This window comes from Amblyraja radiata, chromosome 2 (genome assembly GCF_010909765.2).
Source record: "Amblyraja radiata isolate CabotCenter1 chromosome 2, sAmbRad1.1.pri, whole genome shotgun sequence".
NCBI classification, from domain to species: domain Eukaryota; kingdom Metazoa; phylum Chordata; class Chondrichthyes; order Rajiformes; family Rajidae; genus Amblyraja; species Amblyraja radiata.
This window is the reverse complement of record NC_045957.1, coordinates 126,292,931-126,317,410: the sequence shown is the minus strand read 5'-3', so window position 1 is coordinate 126,317,410 and position 24,480 is coordinate 126,292,931. Positions and strand designations below refer to the sequence as shown.

Sequence of the window (24,480 nt, the reverse complement as noted above, 5' to 3'; positions counted from 1 at the left end):
CACAAAATGCTGGAGGTCAGGCATCATCTCTGGTGAACATGGATAGGTGATGTTCCGGGTCGGAACCCTTCCTCAGACTACTGACTCTGAATCTGAATCACCAACAACATGTTACTAAAAATTCCATACCATGCTTGTTTATGGAGACCTCCTTTATACCACCTGCTATTAACTCATAACCATTTAAACTTCATATTCAAAATATTGTTCATTCCCACACACTGAATTTGAATGTATGGCTTGTACAAATAATGCAACATAATCACTCCCTCCAGTTTTTAAAATTAACTGCAGGAACTTTCATTTAAATTTTGTTTATAATTCGACTAACCTTTAATTCCTGATCCTTTAATTATGTTGTTTTGTTGCATGCAAACTCTAAGAGAAGGCAGTACTGCAGCTCAATACAGAAGCTCATCTTTGTGGCAATTACTGTTTTTTTCTAATCAGAGTAATCAGTAGGCTTGTATGAAGAAATTCTGGCACAAAAATAGATCTATCTTCCAACTCTATTCAGAGGGAAATGACATGTTTCTGCTAAAGGAAATAATGGATCAAGATAAGACGTTGCTAATGATAATGATAATGATAATTTTCTTTTTAAGAATGACATTCAGGAAGTGAATCTGAGTTCACATTAGTACATTCTACTTTATTTAAATGAGGTCACGAATTTACAATATGCAAATTTTGACTTTGAAGATGTGTCCAGCTGTTATCAATAGATCACCAGGCAAAGGCTGGAGATGAGATTCTTCTATTCATTAAAATGAACAAGCAAAAATGTTCAAGCTGGCCAGTTGTAACCAGGGACTCTATGAACAAACTCCTGAAGTTCATTGTTTTATTATTGATTCAGAAAAGTCCATTCGGCATAAATGGTAACTGTATTTGAGGCTACAATTAGATAAAGTTCAAAGAGTATGAGTAGAACAGTCTTCCAATTTATACTTCATTTCAAGTTTAATACACTGCAGTAGTGCAGGATTTCTTTAAAGTAAGCTTATCTTCACCTTGATTTTTTTCACTAACATTTTACAAATTAACAGAATATTTTGGACTACTATTTCTCACTTAAATTTAATTTCATTAATCCAGAATAAATGCACCAGCCTAAGGACTTGACTTCTTGGTTTTGCCACTTTGCTATGTTTTAAAATTAGTTATAGAATATTGGTTTGACCCGTTCTGAAACATTGATTTCAACTTTGGGCACCACATTTTTGGAAGTAGGGACCTACAGTAGATGGTCCATTATAAAGACAGATAATAAATGTGTCTTGTATTTACATATTCCTGAAACTATGGGGCAAGCTGATTAAGATGGAAAAAACGTAAAATTATTACACAGGGATGATATGAATACACTATCCTGAGAGAGGTAATTCAAGAAAAATAGTCTAGGGACGGACATTCAGCATGAAATAAGCCCTTCAGCCCAACTCACCCATGCCGACCAAGATGCCCCATTTAATCTATTCCCATTTGCCTGCATTTGGCGGAACTTCCTTTACATGTGATTTGGGGATTGGGGATTGGTGCTGGGCCCATTGATGTTTGTGGTTTATATCAACGATTTGGATGAGAATGTACAAGGCATGACAAGTAGATTTGCAGATGAAACTAAAGTAGATGGTATCAGATACAGTGGAGACGGTTATCAAAAAATAGAGAAGGATCTTGATCAGCTGGGCAAGGGGCTGAGGACTGGCTAATGGAGTATAATGCAGCTAAGTGAAAGGTGTTGCATTTTGGAAAGTCAAACAAGGACAGGACCTTCACAATGAATGATAGTACCCCGAGGAGTGTTGAGAAGTGGAGGGATCTAGGAGTACAGGTATATAGTTCTCTGAAAGTGGCGTCACAGGTAGATAGTAAGGTACAGAAGGCTTTTAGTGCATTGGCCTTCGTCAGTCACAGTACTGAGTACCGAGGTGGGGACATTATGTTATGATCATACAAGAAATTGGTGAGGCCACATTTGTAGTATTGTGTTTGGTTTTGGTCACTCTGCTATTGGACGGATGTTTTCAAACTAGAATAGAATAGAATAATTTTATTGATCACATACACACCTAGGTGTAGTGAAATGCTTCTTGCCATGCAGCACATAAAGAAAGAATACAGACATAACAATAATAAAGAAATTTAAACATAAAAACATCCCCCCACAATGGTTCCCATTATGAGGGAAGACACAGTGTCCAGTCCCCATCCCATGTCCACCCATAGTCGGGCCTATTGAGGCCTCCACAGTTGCCTTTAAGGAGGCCCGATGTTCCAGGCCGTTCTCGCTGGATGATTGTACTCCAGCGTCGGGAGAATCCTCTCGGCGGCATGGGAACCCTGGAACGGCCTCCTCCCTCACCGGAGACAGCGGTTTCCGAAGCCAACAAGGCCGCGCCGGTTGGAGCTCCACCACTGGCGATCTCATCGAGAGATCCCAGGCTCCCGATGTTTAAGTTCAGCGCCGCCGCCCTCAGCTGGTCGCTCCACAGTCCCGCAGCTCCGCGATGTTTATCTTGGCGGTCTTCAGCTCACCGGAGCTCCAGCGTGGCGACCCGGGCAAGGCATCGCCCGCTCCGCTCCACGATAGCGCTCCAGCGCTGTGCCGCCACCGAAGCCGAGGTTCTGGGCGGTCCCCGACAGGAAACGCCGCTCCAGGCCCGCTGGTAGGCCGCGAGGACGGGTCGAAACTGCAGCCCGGAGAAAAGCTGCCTCTCCGACCAGGTAGGGACCCTGAAAGATAGTATCCCCCATCCCGCCCCCCCACCCCCCACCCCCCACCCCCCACATAAAAAAGTCTAGACCTCCAACAAAACACTTAAACTAACTAAAAATTTTAAAAAAGAGATGAAAAGACAGGCAGCAAATGGCGAAGAGAAGATTTGCAAGGAAGTTACCAGAATCAATGGCCTGAGTTATAAGGAAAAAGATTGGGCAGGCCAGGATTTAATTCCTTGGAGCACAAGAAGCTCAGGGGTGATCTTATGGATGTGTATAAAATCATAATCAGGCTTGGATAGAGTGGATGTGGAGAGGATGTTTCCACTAGTGGGAGCGTCTAGGACTAGAGGTCATGGACTCAGAATTAAAGGACGTTCTTTTAAGAAGTAGATCAGGAGGAATTAATTTAATCAGAGGGTGGTGAATCTGTGGAATTCTTTGCCACAGAAGGCTGTGGAGGCCAAGTCAGTGGACATATTTAAGGCAGAGATAGATAGATTCTTGATTAGTGCAGGTGTCAGAGGTTATGGGGAGAAGGCTGGAGAATAGGGTTTGGAAGGAGAGATAGATCAGCCATGATTGAATGGTGGAGTAGACGATGGGCAGAATGGCCTAATTCTGCTGCTATTACTAATGATCTGATGATAAAGGGAATAGATAAAGTGAATGCTAGATAAAGAATGATATAGTGATAAAGTGAATCCAGAGTGGGGGTGGGGGAGGGGGGGGATCAATAATCAGAGCACATAGCTTCTAGGTGAGTGGAACAAGATTTAATCATAAACTGAGGGGCAACCTATACACACAGAGGGTGGTGGGTATATGGAACGAGCTGCTAGAGAAGGTAGTTGAGGCAGGTACTATACCAACATTTAAAAAGCACTTAGACAGTAATACACAGGAAAGGTTTTAGAGATATCGGCCAAATACTGGCAAATAGAACTAGCTTGGGGCATCTTGGTCAACATAGATGAGTCGGGCCGAGGGGTCTGCTTCCATACTGTATAACTCTATGATTCTAGCCAAGAAAAAAGAAAGGTTTGTATCACAAAGTTCCTAATGTTAAGTGAAGCATACTTTCTCTACATAGATTCTCATTTTCAACTGTTCTAATTGAGACCAAATGCTGCATTTGCTCCATTTACCTCTTTATTCCTATTTCTCTGATGTTTATCTTGCCTCTCATTGCTTCTAATTCTCTGCATTTTTGTTTTGGACCATGGATATAGTGGCTGAGCCCAAGGATAAGTGGAAGTGCAGTTCAGCTCCCATACACAGATCAGGAACTTCAGCTGGCAAACCAGTCACCTGGAGTATTGCGTACAGTTTTGGTCTCCTAATCTGAGGAAGGACATTCTTGCCATAGAGGGAGTACAGAGAAGGTTCACCAGACTGATTCCTGGGATGTCAGGACTTTCATATCAAGAAAGACTGGGTAGACTCGGCTTGTACTCGCTAGAATTTAGAAGATTGAGGGGGGATCTTATAGAAACTTCCAAAATTCTTAAGGGGTTGGACAAGCTAGATGCAGGAAGATTGTTCCCGATGTTGGGGAAGTCCAGGACAAGGGGTCACAGTTTAAGGATAAAGGGGAAATCTTTTAGGACTGAGATGAGAAAAACATTTTTCACACAGAGAGTGGTGAATTTCTGGAATTCTCTGCAACTGAATGTAGTTGAGGCCAGTTCATTGGCTATATTTAAGAGGGAGTTAGATGTGGCCATTGTGGCTAAAGGGATCAGGGGGTATGGAGAGAGGCAGGTACAGGATACTGAGTTGGATGATCAGCCATGATCATATTGAATGGCGGTGCAGGCTCGAAGGGCCGAATGGCCTACTCCTGCACCTATGTTTCTATGTTTCTATAGCTGGAATGTCAATGTATAGGCAACCATCACGAATTTAAATATGCAGCACAGTGGCGCAGCTGGTAGAGTTGCTGCCACACAGCGCCAGAGACACGGGTTTGACCCTGACCTTCAGGTGCTGTCTCGGTGTAGTTTGCATGTTCTCCTGGGGACAGCATGAGTTCTCTGCATGGGCCTGTGTCCTCCAAATTTCCAAAGACATCTCATGCTAATAAGCCAACAGATGAGAAAGTGGGATAACATAGAACTAGTGTTAATGGACGATAACTGGTCAACATGGACTCAGAGGGCTGAAAGGACTGTTGCCATGCTGTATCTTTCAAAGATTCAATTATACAAAACATTGCCTCGCAAACTATTCATGACTCATAAATTTAGAAGAAATTTAACCCAACTAAGGAGCCGGCATGTGACGTCATGGGCTAGAATATTCTCATCGGACAGGATACATGGTTGAATTGAATTTTTTTTCTTGTATCCTAGACAGAACGAACAGTTTTTACACAATATATCAGGTGCTCCTTCACTAGGCCTCTGTATATATTTGAGTGAACTTTATATTTCTATAATATAGCATTGTCTGTCTGTATTCTCATTTTCTAATTCTACCTGAAAGTTCACGTTCAGTGATTCATGTACAATGACACACAGGTTCTTCTCAACACCAATGCTCTTCAGTTTCGCACCATTTAACAGATTACATGATTGCTGACGTAAATTCAATAGAAGGTGCAAATTGGGTAAGATGTCCTTTTTATCACAACCTTCTATTCAGACATATTCTTAACCACGTGATGGAGGAACTCTGGTCCGCATCTGGAGGGAAATGCATAGACTACGTTTCAAGTTGAGACCCTTCTTCAGACTAAAGATGCTGTTTGATCTGCTGAGTTCATCCAGCAATTTGTTTTTTGCTCAAGATTCCAGCATCTGAAGTCTCTTGTTTCTCCTTAACAATTAGAATGGATACTATGGAATATATTTGGATATATTTTGTTACCCATAACCTACCTCTAACACATTGTTCATAATTCCTGATTTTATCTATCTGATAGTGATATTATATTTACAAATGTAACTCTATTTTTTCTGTCAAAGGAATGGAGGCACAGATAATGATAGAAATTATAGTCAGTTCTGATAGAAATACACTGATGGATGAGAAAATCATACCATTGTAGCAGCACCAAGCGTGGTGAATAAGGCCAGACGTCAGGCAGGTTCAAACAATAGTTTATTCAGATGTTACATGTTAAGTTGGTCCGATAACGTAATTATCATTGCTGCTGTAGCTGAGTGAGGTTGTTCTCTCGGGCTCAGCTACCGGTTGACTCCCTCGGTCTCTTACATTATTGAGATAAGCGTATGTAGCAGGACACTCCCCCTAGCCCATGACGTCACATGCCAGCCCTCGTAGCTACTGACGAGGGTTCGACCATAAGTGGTCTGTGTATTAGCTGACGCCACTCCATTTTAATATCATTTCACTATATCTATATCTATATCTATATATCTATATATCTATATATCTATATATCTATATATATATATTGTTCGGTACCACATATAGAACAATGCAGCACACTGTCAGTGCTGAACATATTCCCAAGACCAATTCTTATCAGCCTAGGGGTAATCTATATTCTTCAATACCCTACATATGCATATGCCTATCCAAAAGTCTCAAATGTCTATCATATCGGCCTCAATCACCAGGCACTCACCATGCTCTGTGTAAATAAACCTGTCCTGTGCATCTCCTTTTAACATTGTTCCTCTTCCTTTAGTATTTTATACTTGGATCATATAATATAATCACATGGCAGGACATCAAAGAATATTTTTTTGTGGTCATTTTGATCCACAATATACCAAAAGCTCCTTAACAATTGGAGTTGGCCAATTTTAGATGGAGGAATGCCAAATCTAGCCATAGCAAACATCCAAGACTAATGGCTACCAGATGTTCTTCAATGGTTTCCTTCAGCTCCATTTACCCTATTCCACTCTCCTAGGATGATTATCACTTGCCCAAACAAAAACTGGAAAACAACATTCAAAGTTTGCATTTTCTTCAATGATTTTCCTCCAGATTGATCAAGTTATTAAGTGGGGGAGGGGAGCAATTACTATACATAACTGTTTTTCACCTCAGAAAAGACTTTGAGAGATTGTGATTACCCCTTTTCATATTAGCTGCCTACAGAAATACATGTCCATCTCACATGACAGCGTGTAAGGCATAAGCTTAATCAAATTGCAGACTGGCGACATACAACATTACTTCATTGTCCACACATCTTGCCCAATCTTTCTCACCACATCTCTGCACCTCCAACAAGTTCCCTCCACTGTAAAACTAATCTATAGGGCAAGAGGAAACTATTCAACTCTTAGATACTCACTCTATCTAAACAATACAGACATTTGGAGGCTGATGTCAAAATTGATGTTGACTCATTTACTCAAACACACAAAGGTTTGTGCCTACAGTTAACATCCACAAAATGTTAACATCGACCAATGTTGTGTACAAATTTGTTTTCTGAAACTAAAGATCCATAATGACATTATGAAGAATGTGGACCATTTCTACATTACCACTTCTCCATGGAGAACTCAATAATGAGGTTCACTAACATTTTTCAGTGTGTTAGCATAAACTCTGGCTAGACCTCTAGTTTAGAGAGTTTAGGTTGGAGATACAGAATGAAAATGGGCTTTTCGGCCCACCATATCCGTGCTGACTAACGATCACCCCAACATTAGTTTTATTGTACACACCAGGGGCAACATCCAGAAGCCTACAAATCTGCACATCTTTGAACTGAGGGATGAAATTTGAGGACCTAGAGGAAACCCAAATGGTAACAGGGAGAACGTGAAAACTCCATGCAGACAGCACCTGGATTCAGGATCGAACCCAGGTCTCCGGCGCTGTAATAATAATAATAATAATAATGGATGGGATTTATATTCTAATACTCAAGGCGCTTTACATCGCATTATTCATTCACTCCTCAGTCACACTCGGTGGTGGTGAGCTACTTCTGTAGCCACAGCTGCCCTGGGGCAGACTGACGGAAGCGTGGCTGCCAATCTGCGCCTACGGCCCCTCCGACCACCACCAATCACTCACACACATTCACACACAGGCAAAGGTGGGTGAAGTGTCTTGCCCAAGGACACAACGACAGTATGCACTCCAAGCGGGATTCGAACCGGCTACCTTCCGGTTGCCAGCCGAACACTTAGCCCATTGTGCCATCTGTCGTCCTGTAAGGCAGCAACTCTACCGTGGTGCCATTGTGCCTCCTCTAATCCAACAAACGTTTTTGCTACTCTCAGCATTCATTCTTCAAGCACTCAGATTTACTTCTGGAACATGTGCTACATACATCGGGAATTGCAAAGCACCAGAGGTGCTGCACCAAGGTCATCTCCGTAAAATACTCCAAAAACACTGACAGAAAATCAAAACTAAAATGAACATCCATTGATAGGATCAGGACAAGATCCTCTCTCAGGCCATCCTCCACACTGAGGCCCAGTTATACTTAACTCCATCAAACTGGGCACTTTATTTGCAATCCCACCAGCAGACCCTCAAAACTGATGATAGACACAAAATGCTGGAGTAACAGGCAGCATCTCTGGAGAGAAGGAGTGGGTGACATTTTGAGTCGAGACCCTTCTTCAGATGATCAAAACTAATATTCTATTCGGAGTTCCATAGAAACATAGAAAAATAGGTGCAGGAGTAGGCCATTCGGCCCTTCGAGCCTGCACCGCCATTCAATATGATCATGGCTGATCATCCAACTTAGTATCCTGTACCTGCCTTCTCTCCATACCCCCTGATCCCTTTAGCCACAAGGGCCACATCTAACTCCCGCTTAAATATAGCCAATGAACTGGCCTCAACTACCTTCTGTGGCAGAGAATTCCACAGATTCACCACTCTCTGTGTAAAAAATGATTTCTCATCTCGGTCTTCATTCTGGCATGAAGTTACCTGATGGACTGATAAAAAGATTTGAGGATGTTCTCAGAGCTGAAACTGTGACAATTACTCTGCATTAGCACTGGAGAAAGAAATCTCTAACCTTGCATTAGATCAGCACTGGAACAGGTACAGAAACTCCCTTCATATGAATGCAGCGGAATAGTTGTTTTGAATTGAATTGAATTATTTTATTGTCATTCAGACCTTATGGTCTGAACGAAATTTCGTGCCTGCAGTCATACATACAGTCATACAATAATAAACAACACTAAACACAAATTAACATCCACCACAGTGTATCCTCCAAGCACCTCCTCACTGTGGTGGAGGAAAAAATCTTAGGGCTGCAGTCTCTTCCCTCCTCTTCTCCCTCTGCGCTGAGGCGATACCCCACCGGGCGATGGTAAATCAGTCCCGCGGCTCAACGAACCCCGCAAACGGGCCGGCTCAAACACCGCGGCCCAGGGTGGTCGAAGCTGCCGCCCTCCAGTCCAGCACACGCAGCCGCTGGCCCGCGGCTGAACCCCGGACACAGGTCACCGCCACCAGAATGCCGTCCCAGCCACCGGAGCACCGTTCCAGCCCCGAGCCGGATCGCCCTCACGTGAGTGCCGTTCCTCCCTCGAGCTGGGCCGCTCCAACGGGAGCGCCGTTCCTCCCTCGAGCTGGGCCGCTCCGACGGGAGCGCCATTCCACCCTCGGGCTGGGCCGCTCCGACGGGAGCGCCATTCCACCCTCGGGATGGGCCGCTCCGACGGGAGCGCCATCCCACCCTCGGGATGGGCCGCTCCGACGGTAGCGCCATTCCACCCCCGAGCTGGGCCGCTCCGACGGGAGCGCCATTCCACCCTCGGGATGGGCCGCTCCGACGGGAGCGTCACAGCCCCTCACGGGAGCGCCGTTCCAGCCCCGAGCTGGGCCTCCCTCACGGGAGCGAGCCCAGGGTGAGTCCTGACTGGCTGCCTCCGGAGTCTCGAGGTCGCCAGCTCCGCCATTAGGCCTCAGCGCAGACGGAGGCAGAGAAGGGGGATACAACAAAAAAGTCGCATTCCCCCGAAGGGAGAGACAGCAAGCCCCGTTTCAACCCCCCACCCCCCCCCCCCCTCTCCCCACATAAACACAACCTAAAAACCAAAAACTTAACTAGACAAAACGAAAAAAAACAACACAAAAAAGTAAAGACAAACGGACTGCAGGCGAGCCGCAGCCGTTCACCAGCGCCGCCACTTCCGGAGTACCAAGGCAGTAGATAATATACTTGAGTATAGTTTAATATTTTTTAAAGTGTTGTATTCTGATTTTTGTTCATTCGTGGTTTTTGACAGACAAGTAATCCAGAGCACACTGCCTAACAGTCTTTGCAGTAAGTTTTGTGTCATCTTTGATCTGCATTTATTCCTACTAACTCATACACTCATTTCACCCGACACTCATGTGATGACATCTTCAGCAGTAAGAACCTTGTTATTGATGACTTGATTGACTTTGGACCAAAAGTTGACACCAGGAGACCTTCAAAAGTTGCAATGTGAGCATTTATTTCATGAGGACTAGAATATAAAAACAGGGTTGGAATACTGATGCTTTATATAAGACACAGTGAATTATTGTGAGCAGTCTTGGGCCCCATATCTGAGGAAGGGTGTGCTGACATTGGAGAGGATCCAGAGAAGGTTTACGAGAATGATCCCAGGAATGCTTAGGTTAACATATGATGAGTGTTTGATGGCACTGGGCCTGTTCTCGCTGGAGTTTAGAAGGATGAGGGGACCCCTTATTGAAACTTAACAAAGAGTGAAAGGCCTGGATAGAGTGAATATTTCCACGAATGAGAGAGCCTAGGACTAGAGACCATAGCCTCAAGAATAAAAGGACACACCCTTAGAAAAGAGATGAGGTATTTTATTAGTCAGAGGCTGGTGAATCTGCGGAATGCATTACCACAGACGACTATGGAGGCCAAGTCATTAGATATTTTAAAATGCATATTGACAGATTCTTGATCAGTAAGGGTGTCAGTGATAATGGGGAGAAGGCAGAAAGATGGGCTTGAGAGCGAAAGATAGATCATCCATGATTGAATGGTGGAGTAGACTTGATGGGCCAGATGGCCTAATTCTGCTCCTATAATCTATGAACTTCCCATCTCCACCCCTTTCTGCCTCCCGCAGTGACCGTTCCCTCCGCAACTCCCTGGTTTGCTCATCATTTCTCACCCAAACCACATCCTCCCCAGGTACCTTCCCCTGCAACCACAGAAGATGCAACACCTGTCCCTATACCTCCTCCCTCGACTCTGTTCAGGCACTCCGACAGTCCTTTCAGATTAGGCAGAGGTTCACTTGCATCTCCTCCAACCTCATCTACTGCGTCCGTCGGCAAGACCCAACGTAGACCGGGCGATCAATTTTCTGAACACCTTCGCTCAGTCCGCCTGAACCTATGCGATCTTCCGGTTGCTAAACACTGTAATTCCCCTTCCCATTCCCACACTGACCTTTCTGTCCTAGGCCTCCTGCATTGTCAGAGTGAGGCTAAATGCAAATTGGAGGGACAGCATCTCATATTTCGCTTGGGCAGCTTAAAACCAAGGGGTATTACTTTTGATTTCTCTAACTTCAACTTTCTCTCCATCCCTCCCCCACCCAAGACGCACCAGCTTTTCGTTCTCACCGAGCTGCAGCTAACAATGACCTGTTTCCTTTTATCATTGTTACTTTTTTTGCATATCTTTAATTTATTTGTTCTATATCTCTCTACATCATCGTCTATATCACTCGTTTCCCTTTCCCTTGACTTTCAGTCTGAATTACGGTCTTAACCTGAAACGGCACCCATTCCTTCTCTCCAGAGATGCTGCCTGTCCTGCTGATTTTGTGTCTATCTTTGGTTTAAACCAACATCTGCAGTTCCTTCCTACACATAACTTTATCATGAAATATCAGGAAATTTGAGTTTAATTTAGAATTGAATCAGGCCCTTCGGCCCACTGATTTTGGGCCAGTTTTCCTTCCCTCCTGCTCAATTTAGGCATTAAATTCCTAAATTGTTATCTTCTGGCAGCTCTTGCAGATGAGGAAGAATAACCAGGTTAAACTGTCTGCCTTTCAACATTTCCTTTAATATGTGTCAAGGGTTTCTTTGAGTAAGTCCACTGCACATGCCGCAATCAGTTATTCTTTTTTTCAAATGATGCACAAAAACAAGTATTTCCCTACCGTAGAAGAATAATTTATCCCATGGATTAGTTTAGTTTAGTTTGTTGTCATGTGTACCAAGGTTCAGTGAAAAGCTTTTTGTTGATTGCTAAGCAGTCAGTGGAAAGACTATACAGTACATGGTTACAATTGGGTCATCCACAGTACACTGATACATGATGAAAGGAATAACATTTAGTGCAAGATAAAATCCAGTAAAGTCTGATGAAAGATAGTCCTATGGTCTCCAATGAGATAGATGGTAGTTTAGGACCACTCTCTAGTTGGTGATAGGATGGTTCAGTTGCCTGATAACAGCTGGGAAGAAACTATCCCTGAATCTTGAGGTGTGTGTTTTCCTCGGAGAGGGCAGAAGAGGGAGTGATCGTGGTAAGACACATCTTTGCATATGCTGGTGGCCTTGCAAAGGCATCTCAATTATCTTAGCAAGGATAAACGCACACAATTACCATTTCCTAGTTTTCTACTGCATCAACAAAAGTTAGAAGCATAAACATGTTTATGTTTATGTTCCGGCGACGGCGTGACTCACCTGTTGCAGCGGCCCCTACAGCCCGTCTAGTTAAATGTAGTTGTTTGTATTTTTTAATACTGTTTTTAACTGTGTATATGTGAGGGGCGGTGGGGGGGGGGGAAGGGGGAAACTTAAAAAAAAATCTCTTCCATGCACGGGAGACCCGACTTTTTTCCTGTCGGGTCTCCGTTGTCGTTGGGGCCTAGCACCGTGGAGCGGCCTCCATCTGGAACGACCTGGGGGCTCCAGTGACGGAGTCTGCGGAGCTGCGGACTTACCATCGTGGTGCTGGCCGGCATCGGAGCGTGGGGAGCGGTGGTGACTCGCTGCTGCGGCCCGACCACGTAGCTCAGAGGCTCCAGCTGCAGCTGCAGCCGCAGGTCCGGTGGACTGTGATATCGGGAGCTCGTGGGTCCGGATGAGAGACCGCTTTCCGGAGCTCCCACAACGCGATTTCTCTAGCCCGTGTCGCGGGGTTGGAACGACCCGGAGCGGGGCCGTACATCGCCCGGCGCGGCTTAATGGCCGCGGGATATTCCAGCGCCTGCCGGGGGCTCCAACTTCGTGACTTTTAGACCGGGAGCGGGGCCGTACATCGCCCGGCGTGGCCTAAAATGGCCGTGGGACTTATCATCGCCCGCCTGGGGCTTCAACATCGGGAGAAAAATGGAGAACAGGGGAGTGAAAAGACTTTGCCTTCCATCACAGTGGGTTCACTGTGATGGATGTTTCTGTAAATTGAATTGTGTGTATGTCTGTAGGAAATTGTCTTTGTTTGTATGGCTGTGGAAACGGAGTTTCGTTTGAGCCTCACTGAGGTTCAAATGACATGTAATAAATATTGAGTATTGAGTATGTTGCAAAATAATCCAAGCATGCGAGCTGCCACAGAGCAACTAAAGCTCCACATCCTTTGCTTTTTCTATATTCAGAGGCAATAAAGATTAGACACCTCACGAAATCCACACAAGATTTCCTGCTTTCCATTCTCTGTTGCAATATCCTGCCTGCATTGTCTGTTTGAAATACTGGAAGAATAGGTGCGGAAGATTTGATTTGAGATAAAGGCTCTGAACAAAAAGATATTGCTGACAGCTCCTAAAAGGGTTTCATAGAGTCAGTCTGCTACACATGCAGCAAGAATGGATCACAGTTGAAGCAGGTTAAAGACCCACAAACATAAAACAACTACTTTTATTCAAGTGAGAATATTCTGCACCTGCTCTTTCTCATACATTGAGATATTGAGAACAGGCACACTCATGATTAGCAATACATACACAGCAGATATTCACTGACTAACTCACTCTGATAGAATTACTGTAGAGTGGAAAGTCAAACTGTGGAGACAGGCTTTTGGCCCAACTGAGTCCTCACTATCAACAAGCATCCCGATATTCACATCCTACACTAATTCTGTTATATTTTCCCCACATTCCTATCACATCACCCAGAATATACCATTCATTTAACACTTGTGGGAATTTACAGCAGTCAATTGTTTTTTTTTTAATTAGGGTAGCACAGCGGTAGTTTTTGGTGCCTTACAGTGACTGGCACAGGTGTCTGTACAGAGTTTGTACATTCTCCCTGTGACCACATGGGTTTTCTCCAGGTGTCCTGGTTTCCTCCAATACTCCAAAGACGTACAGGTTTGTAGGTTAATTGGCTTCTGTCCCTAGTGTGTGTAGGATTGTCCTGATATAGGGGTTGATCGCTGAGGAGGGCAGACATGGTGGCCTGTTTCCACACTGTCTGTCTAATGTAAGTCTAAATTAAATTAAACTACCCACTTTCATACCTTTGGGATGTAGAAGGAAACCAAAGCACCCGGTGGAAATCCATGCAGTCACAAGAAGAAACTGCAAACTGCTATTGTCGGGAATTGTGAAAAATTATAAGGAAGATGAGTAGGTTATAATCTGGTTAAACCTAGAGGTCACACACTGGGGAAGCATGATGGCCAACATAGAATGTTAGGACAGTAATAAGTAGATGTGTCAATGTACTTAGTCTTCACAGCACACCTTAATTAAAATAGCTAGAACTAATACACTCTGTGAAAAGCAGGCTTCCTTATCTATTGAGGGGAACAGCCAAAACTAATGCACTCTGCTGAAAAGCAGGCTTCCTTGTCTATTGAAGAGGGGATAGTCGTTTGCAGTTCTGTCTAGGTTCTTATCCGTTGCAACCTTGAGATTACAGCAGCTCTTTATCACTGTGTTTAGTAGGCAAATCTCCCAAAAGTTAACAAGTGGCCTTTTTTTTACTAAGTCATCCCTATCGAAATCTCCCTACAGGGACATTGACATCTATGGTATCTATTTGTTAGATATATGGGAGAGAGATTTTCAAAACAACAGGAAACTTAATGTTAAAGTTAACTCTAGGAAAGGCAAAGATGAAAGGTTACAACATTGATCAATGCTGATTTATTTCAACTCCACAAGTAACAATTGTATCATGAGAATATAAAAATGCTGTAGGTGCAAGGAATTGTTGAGACATTTGGTTTTACTCAGAGTAAAGGCCTTCAATGTCCCACTTGTACGATAGACTCACCACTGATCCACAAGCTTTTTCATTTTGTGTCTGTGCCTATCTGAGTAAAGCCAGATACATGGTATTGACACAGCATAAAATAGCACAGAATTCCCTCCTGCACTCCACACAGAGAGCACCTAAAATCGGATTGAACCCATGTCTTCCGCACTGGAACACAGTGGCTCTATTAGCTGTCCACTGTGCTGCAGCTCCTCTTTAACATGCATTTACTTTTCTACATTCTATCTATGTATCTATATTATACTAGAAGTCTCGTCTTGTTTGGACGTCTATCTGTCTGTCTGCGTGCGAGCGATCTCAAGGAACTGCGTAAAACAGTACACAATAACGTAAACATTTTTGTTGAACCATACTCAGCTTTTTCCCGTTGTCGTTCTTACAAGTTTCCTTCAGATTTGATGTTATATTTCATGTGATTGATATTAAAAGAGCAAAGTTTGAAAATAATAACTGCCTTTGAGAGGGCGTCTCCTTCCAGCAGCTTCCAGTGATGATGTCACAGTGGCATCTCACAGTTGTCCAATCACAATGGGATCTCATTTAGACAAGCTGCCGTAAAGATTCCGAAAACCAAAAATGACATCACAATGTGATCTCTGCTGCCAATACACAAGCCATGGGAGTGTTTTTACATTGTTGTAAGGAGAGGGACATAGTGGGGGAGATTTAAAAGTTTTAAAGTGACATTTAAAAGTTGGATTTCTTCACATCTGCGCTGGCAGATAGGCAGTTATGACATCACAATGCCCTACCGGGTACAATGTTTCTATCCCAGAACATTGAGTCCTTCACAGCAAATGTCCTTCAGGGAAAGAATCTGCCAGCCTAACCCAGCACAGCAAAGTTTAATGATTAGATTTGGATAACAAAAGATAGCCCTGTCGGTGGCACCTACATCACATTAAAAAAAATGCAATTGCACTAAGATTTAAAGTTTAAAATGACCTGCAGTTGAGGGCTATGGGTGAGTGGTGGAATATTGCATTGGGGGAACGGGTTGCGCTGGGGGAATGGATGAGGGGCGGAATATTGTATTGGGGGAACGGGTTGCATTGGCGAAATGGGTGAGTGGTGGAATATTGCATTGGGGGAAATGGGTTGTGTTGGAGACAAGGCCTCCCGTGTGACAGGGACCCAACGGGTAAGTGATGGAATCTTACGTTGGGGAATGGGTTGTGTTGGGGGACCAGGCCTTCCGTGGGGGCAATGGGTGAGTGGTGGATTATTGCCTTGAGGGAACAGTTTACATTGGGGAAAGGGTGAGTGGTGGAAACGGGTTGCATTGGGGGAACAGGTGAGTGGTGGATTATTGCATTGGGGACGGGGCCCAATGGGTCCCACTTGGTCTAGTATACTATTAAAAGTCTCGACTTGTCTGTCTGTCTGTGATCTCAGGAGCTACGCCAAAACAGTACACATTAGCACAACATTTTTTTGCAGAATCTTACTCAGCTTTTTCCCGTCGTCGCTCGTATCAAGTTTCTTCACATTGATGGTATATTTCACAAGTAATTTACATTTAAAGTTTAAAAAAAGCCAACTTTGAGAATAATAACTGACTGAGTGTGAGACTTTTCTAGAAGCATGTTGTCACAATGGCATCTCACACTCTAGGAATTATTTTTGCAGAATCTTACTCAGCTTTTTTCCGTGGTCATTCGTATCAAGTTACTTCACATTTGATGTAAAATTTCATGTTATTGATATTTAAAGTTTAAAAAAAGCCAACTTTAACAAGATATTTTCTGTTAATATCCTTGCTGCACCAGCTTCCAACAGACTGATTGAAAGTTGCAATACAGGAACACTCTTGTGCTTCCACCAAGTTTGTACCTGAATGGGATATCACAGTCCTCTACCTGACATTTGCAACAATGGTGCCATCCTACAACACTTACGTCATCTCCTGGTATTGCAATTGGGAAAGTGCAATTGGAATTTTTTTTTTTTTTTTTTTTTTTTTTTTTTAAAGTCCAGTGCTGGGGGAGGCAGGAGTGTGCTGGAATCTTACTTTCGGGAACGGGTTGCGTTGGGGGACCAGGCCTCCCATGTGACAGGGACCCAACAGGTCCCAGTTGGTCTAGTACCTTATAAAAATGAAACCATTAGTTAAACAATTTGAGGTAACATTGTGTTACTCATCAGGAAGGCTGGCTACTTCTGGTGGTGGAGTTGGATTCATGCGAGGTGGTCTTAGAGGGGAGGATCATAAAATCATGTAATAAGTAAATAAGATCATATAAAATTCTTAGAGGATTGGACAAGGTAGATGATCCCGATGTTGGGGGAGTCCAGAACCTGGGGTCACAGTTCAAGAATAAGGGGTAGGCCATTGAGGACTGAGATCAGGAAAAACCTTTTCACTCAGAGAGTTGTGAATCTGTGGAATTTTCTGCCGCAGAAGGCATTGGAGGCCAATTCACTGCAGGTTTTCAAGAGAGAGTTAGAATTAGAATGGAATAGAATAGAATGCCTTTTGTTGTCATTCAAACAGCTTGGTTTGAACAAAATTGCATTTCTACTGTCTTAACATTACAAAAAAACCCTTAACACAATTTACACAAACATCCATCACAGTGAATCTTCAACACCTCCTCACTGTGATGGGAGGCAAAAGTCTTATCTCTTCCCTTTGTTCTTCTCCCGCAGTCCAGCAGTCCAACTGCAGCGTCGAGGCGACTGGGGCTCATGATGTTAAAGCCCCCGGTGGGCGATGGTAAGGCCCGCTGCCGTTTTAGCCGCGCCGGGCGATGTTATGCCCCGCTCCGAGTCCTTTAAACCCTGCGATTGCGGCGGGAGAATTTGCCGGTGCCGGAGCTCCGAAAAGCGGTCACCCACCAGGGACCTGCGAGCTCCCGATGTTCTTGTCCACCGGGCCTGCGGTCAGAGCCTCCGAAGCTCCGAAGTTGGGTTGCAGCCGCGCGCCACCACAGCTCTCCCCGCTCTGAAGTCCGCCAGCTCCGCGATGGCGAGTCCGCAGGCTCCGCCACTGGAGCCCTCAGGTTGGTTCCGGTTGGAGGCAGCCGCCGGCTCCACGATGTTAGACCCAACGACACCGGAGACCCGACAGGGAAAAAGTCGGGTCCCCGTACAGGGAAGAGATTAAACGGTTTCCCCCACCCCCACCCCCCACATATACACAGTTAAAAAATAATAAAACTAGAATCAAAAACATACATTTAACGAGACGAAAAAAAAAAAAAGACAGACGGACTGCAGTCGAGCCGTTGCCGTTAGGTGCCGCCACTCTCCAGACCTCTAGCTCTGAAGGCTAAGGGAATCAAGGAATATGGGGGAAAAGCCAGAATGGGGTACTGATTTTGGATGATCTGCCATGATCATATTGAATGGTGGTGCTGGCTTGAGGGGTCGAATGGCTTACTCCTGCACCTATTTTCTATCTTTCTATGTTGTGAACGTGCTGCTGGGGTTGGGGGAGGGTGGGGTGGCAGAATACTATAGTGGCATTTACAGTAAGAGTCTTGTGAATGGGTATATGGATATGTTGGGGAATGGAGGGATTAAGTGCAGGCAGATAAGATTTGGTCTTGACATCGTGTTTGGCAAAGACATTGTGGGCTGAAGAGCATTGTCTCATGATGTTCACATGGTCAATCTTGTTTATCCCTCCATTCCCTGCATATCCACGCGCCTATCCAAAAGTCTCTTGAATGCCATTATCATATCTTCCCCCACCTCCACCCTTGGCAATGTATTCCAGCCACTCACCACTATGTGTGTAAAAAAAAAACCTTGTTTCACTGATGAATGAGGCTCGTTTAAACAATAGTACTGTTTTGTTATATTTCAACCACAATTACCGACCTCAAATCCAATTGACATTCTCATGGAAAATTAGGCCCATTCCACCTTACATTGATGCCATTTGTGATGGGTATCTTTGTGTTTTGATCACCTTGCAGTGATTAAACCAATGTAAAATTCAACTTTATTCTTCAAGGTTCATATTCTCAGCTGCATCCTCTCTATCTGCACCTTCTGTATCTTTGCCATGTACAACATAATTTTCCAATGACTGACCAAGCAGATGGTCAGTTATCAGTCTTACACTTGTATTACCATGAAATACCAGTGCGAAAGCCACCCAGTGTGACTCACTCTAATTACCCCAGCCCTCTTGGAAAGCATCTGCCATCTTCACTGGCCTCTCTGTGGCAGGTAGCTCAGATAGAAAATAACACACGGGTGGAAAATGAAAAGAAAAACCTATGCCCACTCATACATGGCACAGATCTTTGCAATTATGCTGCTCTCCCCAGACACTGATGTTATTCGTTTGTACATTTAGTTACCAAAAATGCTCATCCTTCATTTACAATGACATTTGAGCTGTTGTACATTATTTACGATGTTCTTTGCACTTCTTAATTTGCACTATGAGTAGGTAGAGGTTTTTAATTACCATTCCCACTGATGATGTGTCACTGAAGCAAGTGATGCTAAACAACATTTCACAATCCTTCGCAATTTTTCTTCGAGAACGTATAAAGAAGACAATTTCACAGGGATGTAATAAAACCGTTTTCAACACATTCATTGTCAAGGATAACCATGGATTTCTACATTTTTGATGTACACACTAAACATTGGCATTCTTCTGAAGATAGGCACAACTACTGAAGGTAGTAACTCAGCCGGTCAGACAGCATCTCTGGAGAAAAGGAATAGGAGCTGTTTCGGGTCGAGACCCTTCTTCAGACCGAGTCAGGGGAAAGGGAAACGGGAAATATCCATGCTTTGCCATACTTCAGTTTGACTGCTGATCTTGCAGTTTTTTAAACATTACAAACAGTAATCTAGATTAGTAAGCAGTTTTTAATCTTGTCTGGCGAACTTTCAAATTGCTTTCAATGTGTGTTTCTCCCCCATGTTCCCAGCACAAGAGCCAGGATGATTTTATGCATTTGATGATATTTGACCTCCAAGCAAAAAAAAACGCAGTGCCATTCTTCAGTACCACAGCTGATAATATTTGAAAAGCAAAATAGGTCGCCCTGTTTAATTAAAGATTTATGCAATAAGTCAACATGGTGCCCATCCCCAATAGCAGCTGGATCACAGAATTATTACATACAGCACATAATAGGAGGCTCACAAAGAATGACCAAATCAACTTGGATTTAGGTTGTGGAGCACTTTATATTAGAAGAATTAATCTCTAACTTGGACTGGCATCTGTTCTTCCTGCTTTATACCCTATTGCAGAGACCAGCTTCACTTGGATTTAGTTGAGATGGCAAGTATGTATATATAAAAACTAAAGATTCACAAAAGCTGACCGATGTTTCATTTCCTGAATGAGAAAGCATTAAGGTATATACAATGAAATTGAAAGGATTGAGTGTGTATATGCAGCTTGTTTAATCTGAACTCCTCTTTGATTCACAATCTATCCATCTGTTTCCTAGTATGTATGTTTTATTTTAGCTTCAGCAGGTGTACTCCCAAATTGATCAACTCTCGTTTTGCTGCTTTTCACCAATATCTCCACAATAAGCACCTAAAATTTATTTCGCAAATAACATCAATCCATTTGGTACCAACAAGAGTACAATTTCCTTTTATCTTAATAAGGAAAAGGTGTATTCGCTATGATAGCATTCAATGAGGCTTTAATTAAACAACTGGAACAAAATATGCAGCAGGTCTAATCAGTTTCTAGGTCAGCATTCCTTGCATATATTCCAAAGATTTCATAACTTTTAGAAAATAATCTCTTATTTCACACAATAATAAATCTACAATTAATGAGGTCGGTCACACAATTACTACTGATACGGTTACTGTGTGGCTGAAGTGATAGAACGTCTTCATTTATCGTACATTCATAAGCAGGAAAAATATCTTGGTGGAAGTTTACCTGCACGGTAGTTTTGAAAATGACTAAATCAGAAAGTTTTGCCAAATAATTAACCGTAAATACAGATTGTAGTTATTATCCATTTTTTGGAATACAGTAATAAAGTCTGAAGGTAAACATCAGCGCAATAACAGCAAATAACATTCTGGAAACTAAAAATATTCACATTCTTGTCACAAGTTTAAAGGTTTGAAGTACTTACCCACGAGACATTTTTGGCCTTGGGTGTTTTAAGCATGGCAACATGTAGCGTTGTGAAAACCAAAAGCAACCCCACCAGCATGGGAAGCTTGGTGGAGATGACCAGTTGTAGCAGTCACCCAAATCTATATAGTTCCCTGGCCTGGTTAACGGAGGCACAGCGGTAGTTAAAAGAAATGCCAACACATTGAGCCATGTCCACTTCTGCCATTGTTGTTAAAATACTGCGTCTGTCCCCAAGGTACCATTTAAAACATCTTTCCACAGACCGTTCCCAATGATAAATCCTTTATCTCCACCACAGAGAGGCAGATTCTTCTATCCCACAGAAATTGTCATAAATGCAGAGTGGGAATGAGACGCATCACGTATCTTTCACTTGCCAGGGGTGGAGCCGGAGCTAAGACAGACACTGCTGTGCCCAATCACACACTAAGCCTTAATGAAGACTTTGAGCCTGTGGCTTACGCAAGCATTAAGACATAAATAAATACTGAAAAGGACTACCACTGGGAAGACCTTGAAGGGCTGCTGCTATTCTCTTCTGTTGTCATTGCTGTATCCCACAACAAAGCCAAACTTCAGTCTTATTCATGGTGATGTCAGCAACCTGTTCTCTATCCATTTAATAATGCATGTGCAAAAGTAGTCGGTGCCGACTAATTTTTACCTAGTAATGCTCTCTGATAGCTGCAGAGTCACATGGTACATCTGGTGTGAACAGGGCCCACGGCTGGAATCAAGTAACCTGACAGAAACAAAGCATTCAGAATCACCTGGAAACAGATTCCAATCTCCCCTCCGCCCGCTCGTTCACGCTCGCTCTCTTTCTCTCCCGTATACTCTCTTCCCTTCTATTGCTCTGTTTCACCTCACGTCAATCTAGATTAGTTAAGTAGATCCAGGCTAAATTTTACAACTATCACTACTGATTAGTGTGGGTTGATTGAAGGCAGATTATAGACAAGGGTCTCTCCCTTCCCATTTAGCAAGCGGGTCAGTCCCATTTACAAAGTTCTTTGATCCCCACAGCAGGCCCTGCTGCAATAATACATTTTGAATCAAACAATTATTGCTGGGTTACAGTTTATTTCTGAGGAAATCACTACTTTAACAAAAAATGTTACATATATAAGTTAAAAACAAACTCAGATACTTATTGTTAAAACAACAATTTAATGTATAGAATATTTGTCTCAAAATCTAATAGTTAATAATACTGGAATTTAATCTCCATTGAGAACTGCTCGTTCCCTGCAAAACTACGATATTTGTACTTACTGTGAAGAATTTAACACACTATTTTTTTATTTTCTTAAATAGTGAAGTTTCATTACATTATAAAAACAGCCTCTACGTTAAATTAACTTGATTGATCCAGGTTTGCTAGGTTATATAAAAGCATAACATGTCACCTTGCTCCAGACGGATCGGTGCACCATTTCCCAGCCTCACAAGATGCTCACAGTCTGCAGAGAAATGCTAGGAACACGGATTCACAACCAGAGGGTGTTTGTTTCCATGGCAACGCTCACCAGATTCCAGCGACGAAGAATAATTCAAAAGCGCCAATGATAGAGGGGTAATGAATTTACATTTCCCAGTCATTTAGTTTCAATATATAAATACTGGAGTTCTGTTCCACCACTGGAAATATGGGAGTTCTAGCTGCTGGTTTGGCTCAGAATCTGTATCAGGATAAATCCTGGGAATGGGGTCATTTACATCAAGGGGATGGAAACTCGCACTTTAAATGCCACTTAATATTCCTTCAAAATCCCTGGATACTCAAGTATTTGTTGCCGATTGGGCAAAGAAGGGAATTGAAGATGAACACAGAGTAATACTTAATTTTTTTTTAATTCTTAAATTTAAAGCAAACTGCAAGAATTATTTTGCTGTTTTTGGTAACATTGGTAATGTACATTTTTATTCATTCAAAGTGAAATTCAGAATTCCATTTTGACCATAATTTCCATGCTCAGTGGTTACACTGGTGCCTCTTCAATGAATAGTTCTAGTTCATGCTCTTATTCCTTTCTTCAGATCTCTGCAAGGTTTTCCAGCTATAGTACACGTTCATGTTATAGGAGAAAAATTAGGCCATTTGGCCCATCAAGTCTACTCTGCCATTCAATCATGGCTGATCAATCTATCGTTCACCCTCAACCCCACTCCTGCTATCCATTAGACATAATCATACCAATTTCAAGAGTGTAGATAGTAGAGTCCATTCACAAGGGTCATCACATTTTAGGCACCATCATATAATGACTGGAGCAACAAGGACACAGGCAGCCCAGTAATTGTAAAACACAATTAGCACATATCCATTCCAGGGTGGAAATCACTGTCAAAATATGGGGGGGTGTACAATTTCTTGGTTGCCGCGCGCACACGCGCACGCACACACACGCGAAGCTTCGGCCGTGGGCCCTGTGGACGGTAACATCGGGAGCTGACCTGGTTGGTGATCGACTCCGAACTCCAGCAACAGCAGCTTTGTCCGCCCCGAATTGTGGGGCTTGAATCGGCCCATTCGCGGGGCCTTTCATCACCAGCCGTGGCTTAAAATCGGCCGGCGGGGGCTTCAACATTGGGAGTCTCGATGCAGCAGATTGATTTTAAGCCGCGCCGGGCGATGAAAGGCCCTGCGAATGTGCCGATTCAGCCGCTTGAATCTTTCAAAAGCTACAATGTGAGATAAGTAACACTTAAACAAATAAAACAGAAGCAAATAAAGGCAAACAGAAGTACCAACCTTGGAGGGACAGTGAATGAGGGACTTACCTGCAAGCCAGCCAGGAAACCTGTTCGACCAGAGCCCTTAATGACCTGACCCGTTTAAATCCGATACCCGTTTAAATTTTTCCCAGCCACCAATACATCCAATTAGTTCAAATGGTAATTGTACCCGATCAGACAGTTTTAAGAAATTCTCCGTGAATACCTTCAGTAATACTTGAAGGTCGAAACACAATTGGTGACACATTCCGTCAAATGCTCATCATATGGTAACCCAGTCATCCCCGGGATCATTCTCGCAGTTGTGTAGATAGTGATAATAATAATAATAATAATAAATTTTATTTATGGGCGCCTTTCAAGAGTCTCAAGGACACCTTACAAAAATTTAGCATGTAGAGGAAAAACATGTAACGGGAATGAAATAAATAGTAGAGACATGACTAGTACACAAAGTAAAGACAGAATTCAATTCAAAACACAATATGAGGCAATTAATGCACAGATGAAAAGGGAGGGGGACGTGGGGCTAAGGATAGGCAGAGGTGAAGACAGTATCCCGTACCTGCCTTCTCTCCATACCCTCTGATCCCCTTAGCCACAAGGGCCACATCTAACTCCCTCTTAAATATAGCCAATGAACTGGCCTCGACTACCCTCTGTGGCAGGGAGTTCCAGAGATTCACCACTCTCTGTGTGAAAAAAGTTCTTCTCATCTCGGTTTTAAAGGATTTCCCCCTTATCCTTAAGCTGTG

The 24,480-nt window shown here is 43.3% G+C and overlaps 1 protein-coding gene across 1 annotated transcript in view; it reads right to left on the bottom strand.

The window, feature by feature from the left end:
- The window catches only part of cacnb2 (calcium voltage-gated channel auxiliary subunit beta 2), a 200,814-nt gene extending 178,361 nt beyond the window's left edge, over window positions 1–22,453 (bottom strand). Inside the window, exon 1 of the mRNA XM_033015312.1 lies at window positions 22,396–22,453. Coding sequence (XP_032871203.1) covers window positions 22,396–22,422 — 27 coding nt within the window. The 5' untranslated portion in view covers window positions 22,423–22,453. The remainder of the gene's footprint in view (window positions 1–22,395) is intronic.
- Window positions 22,454–24,480: the final 2,027 nt, after the last annotated feature.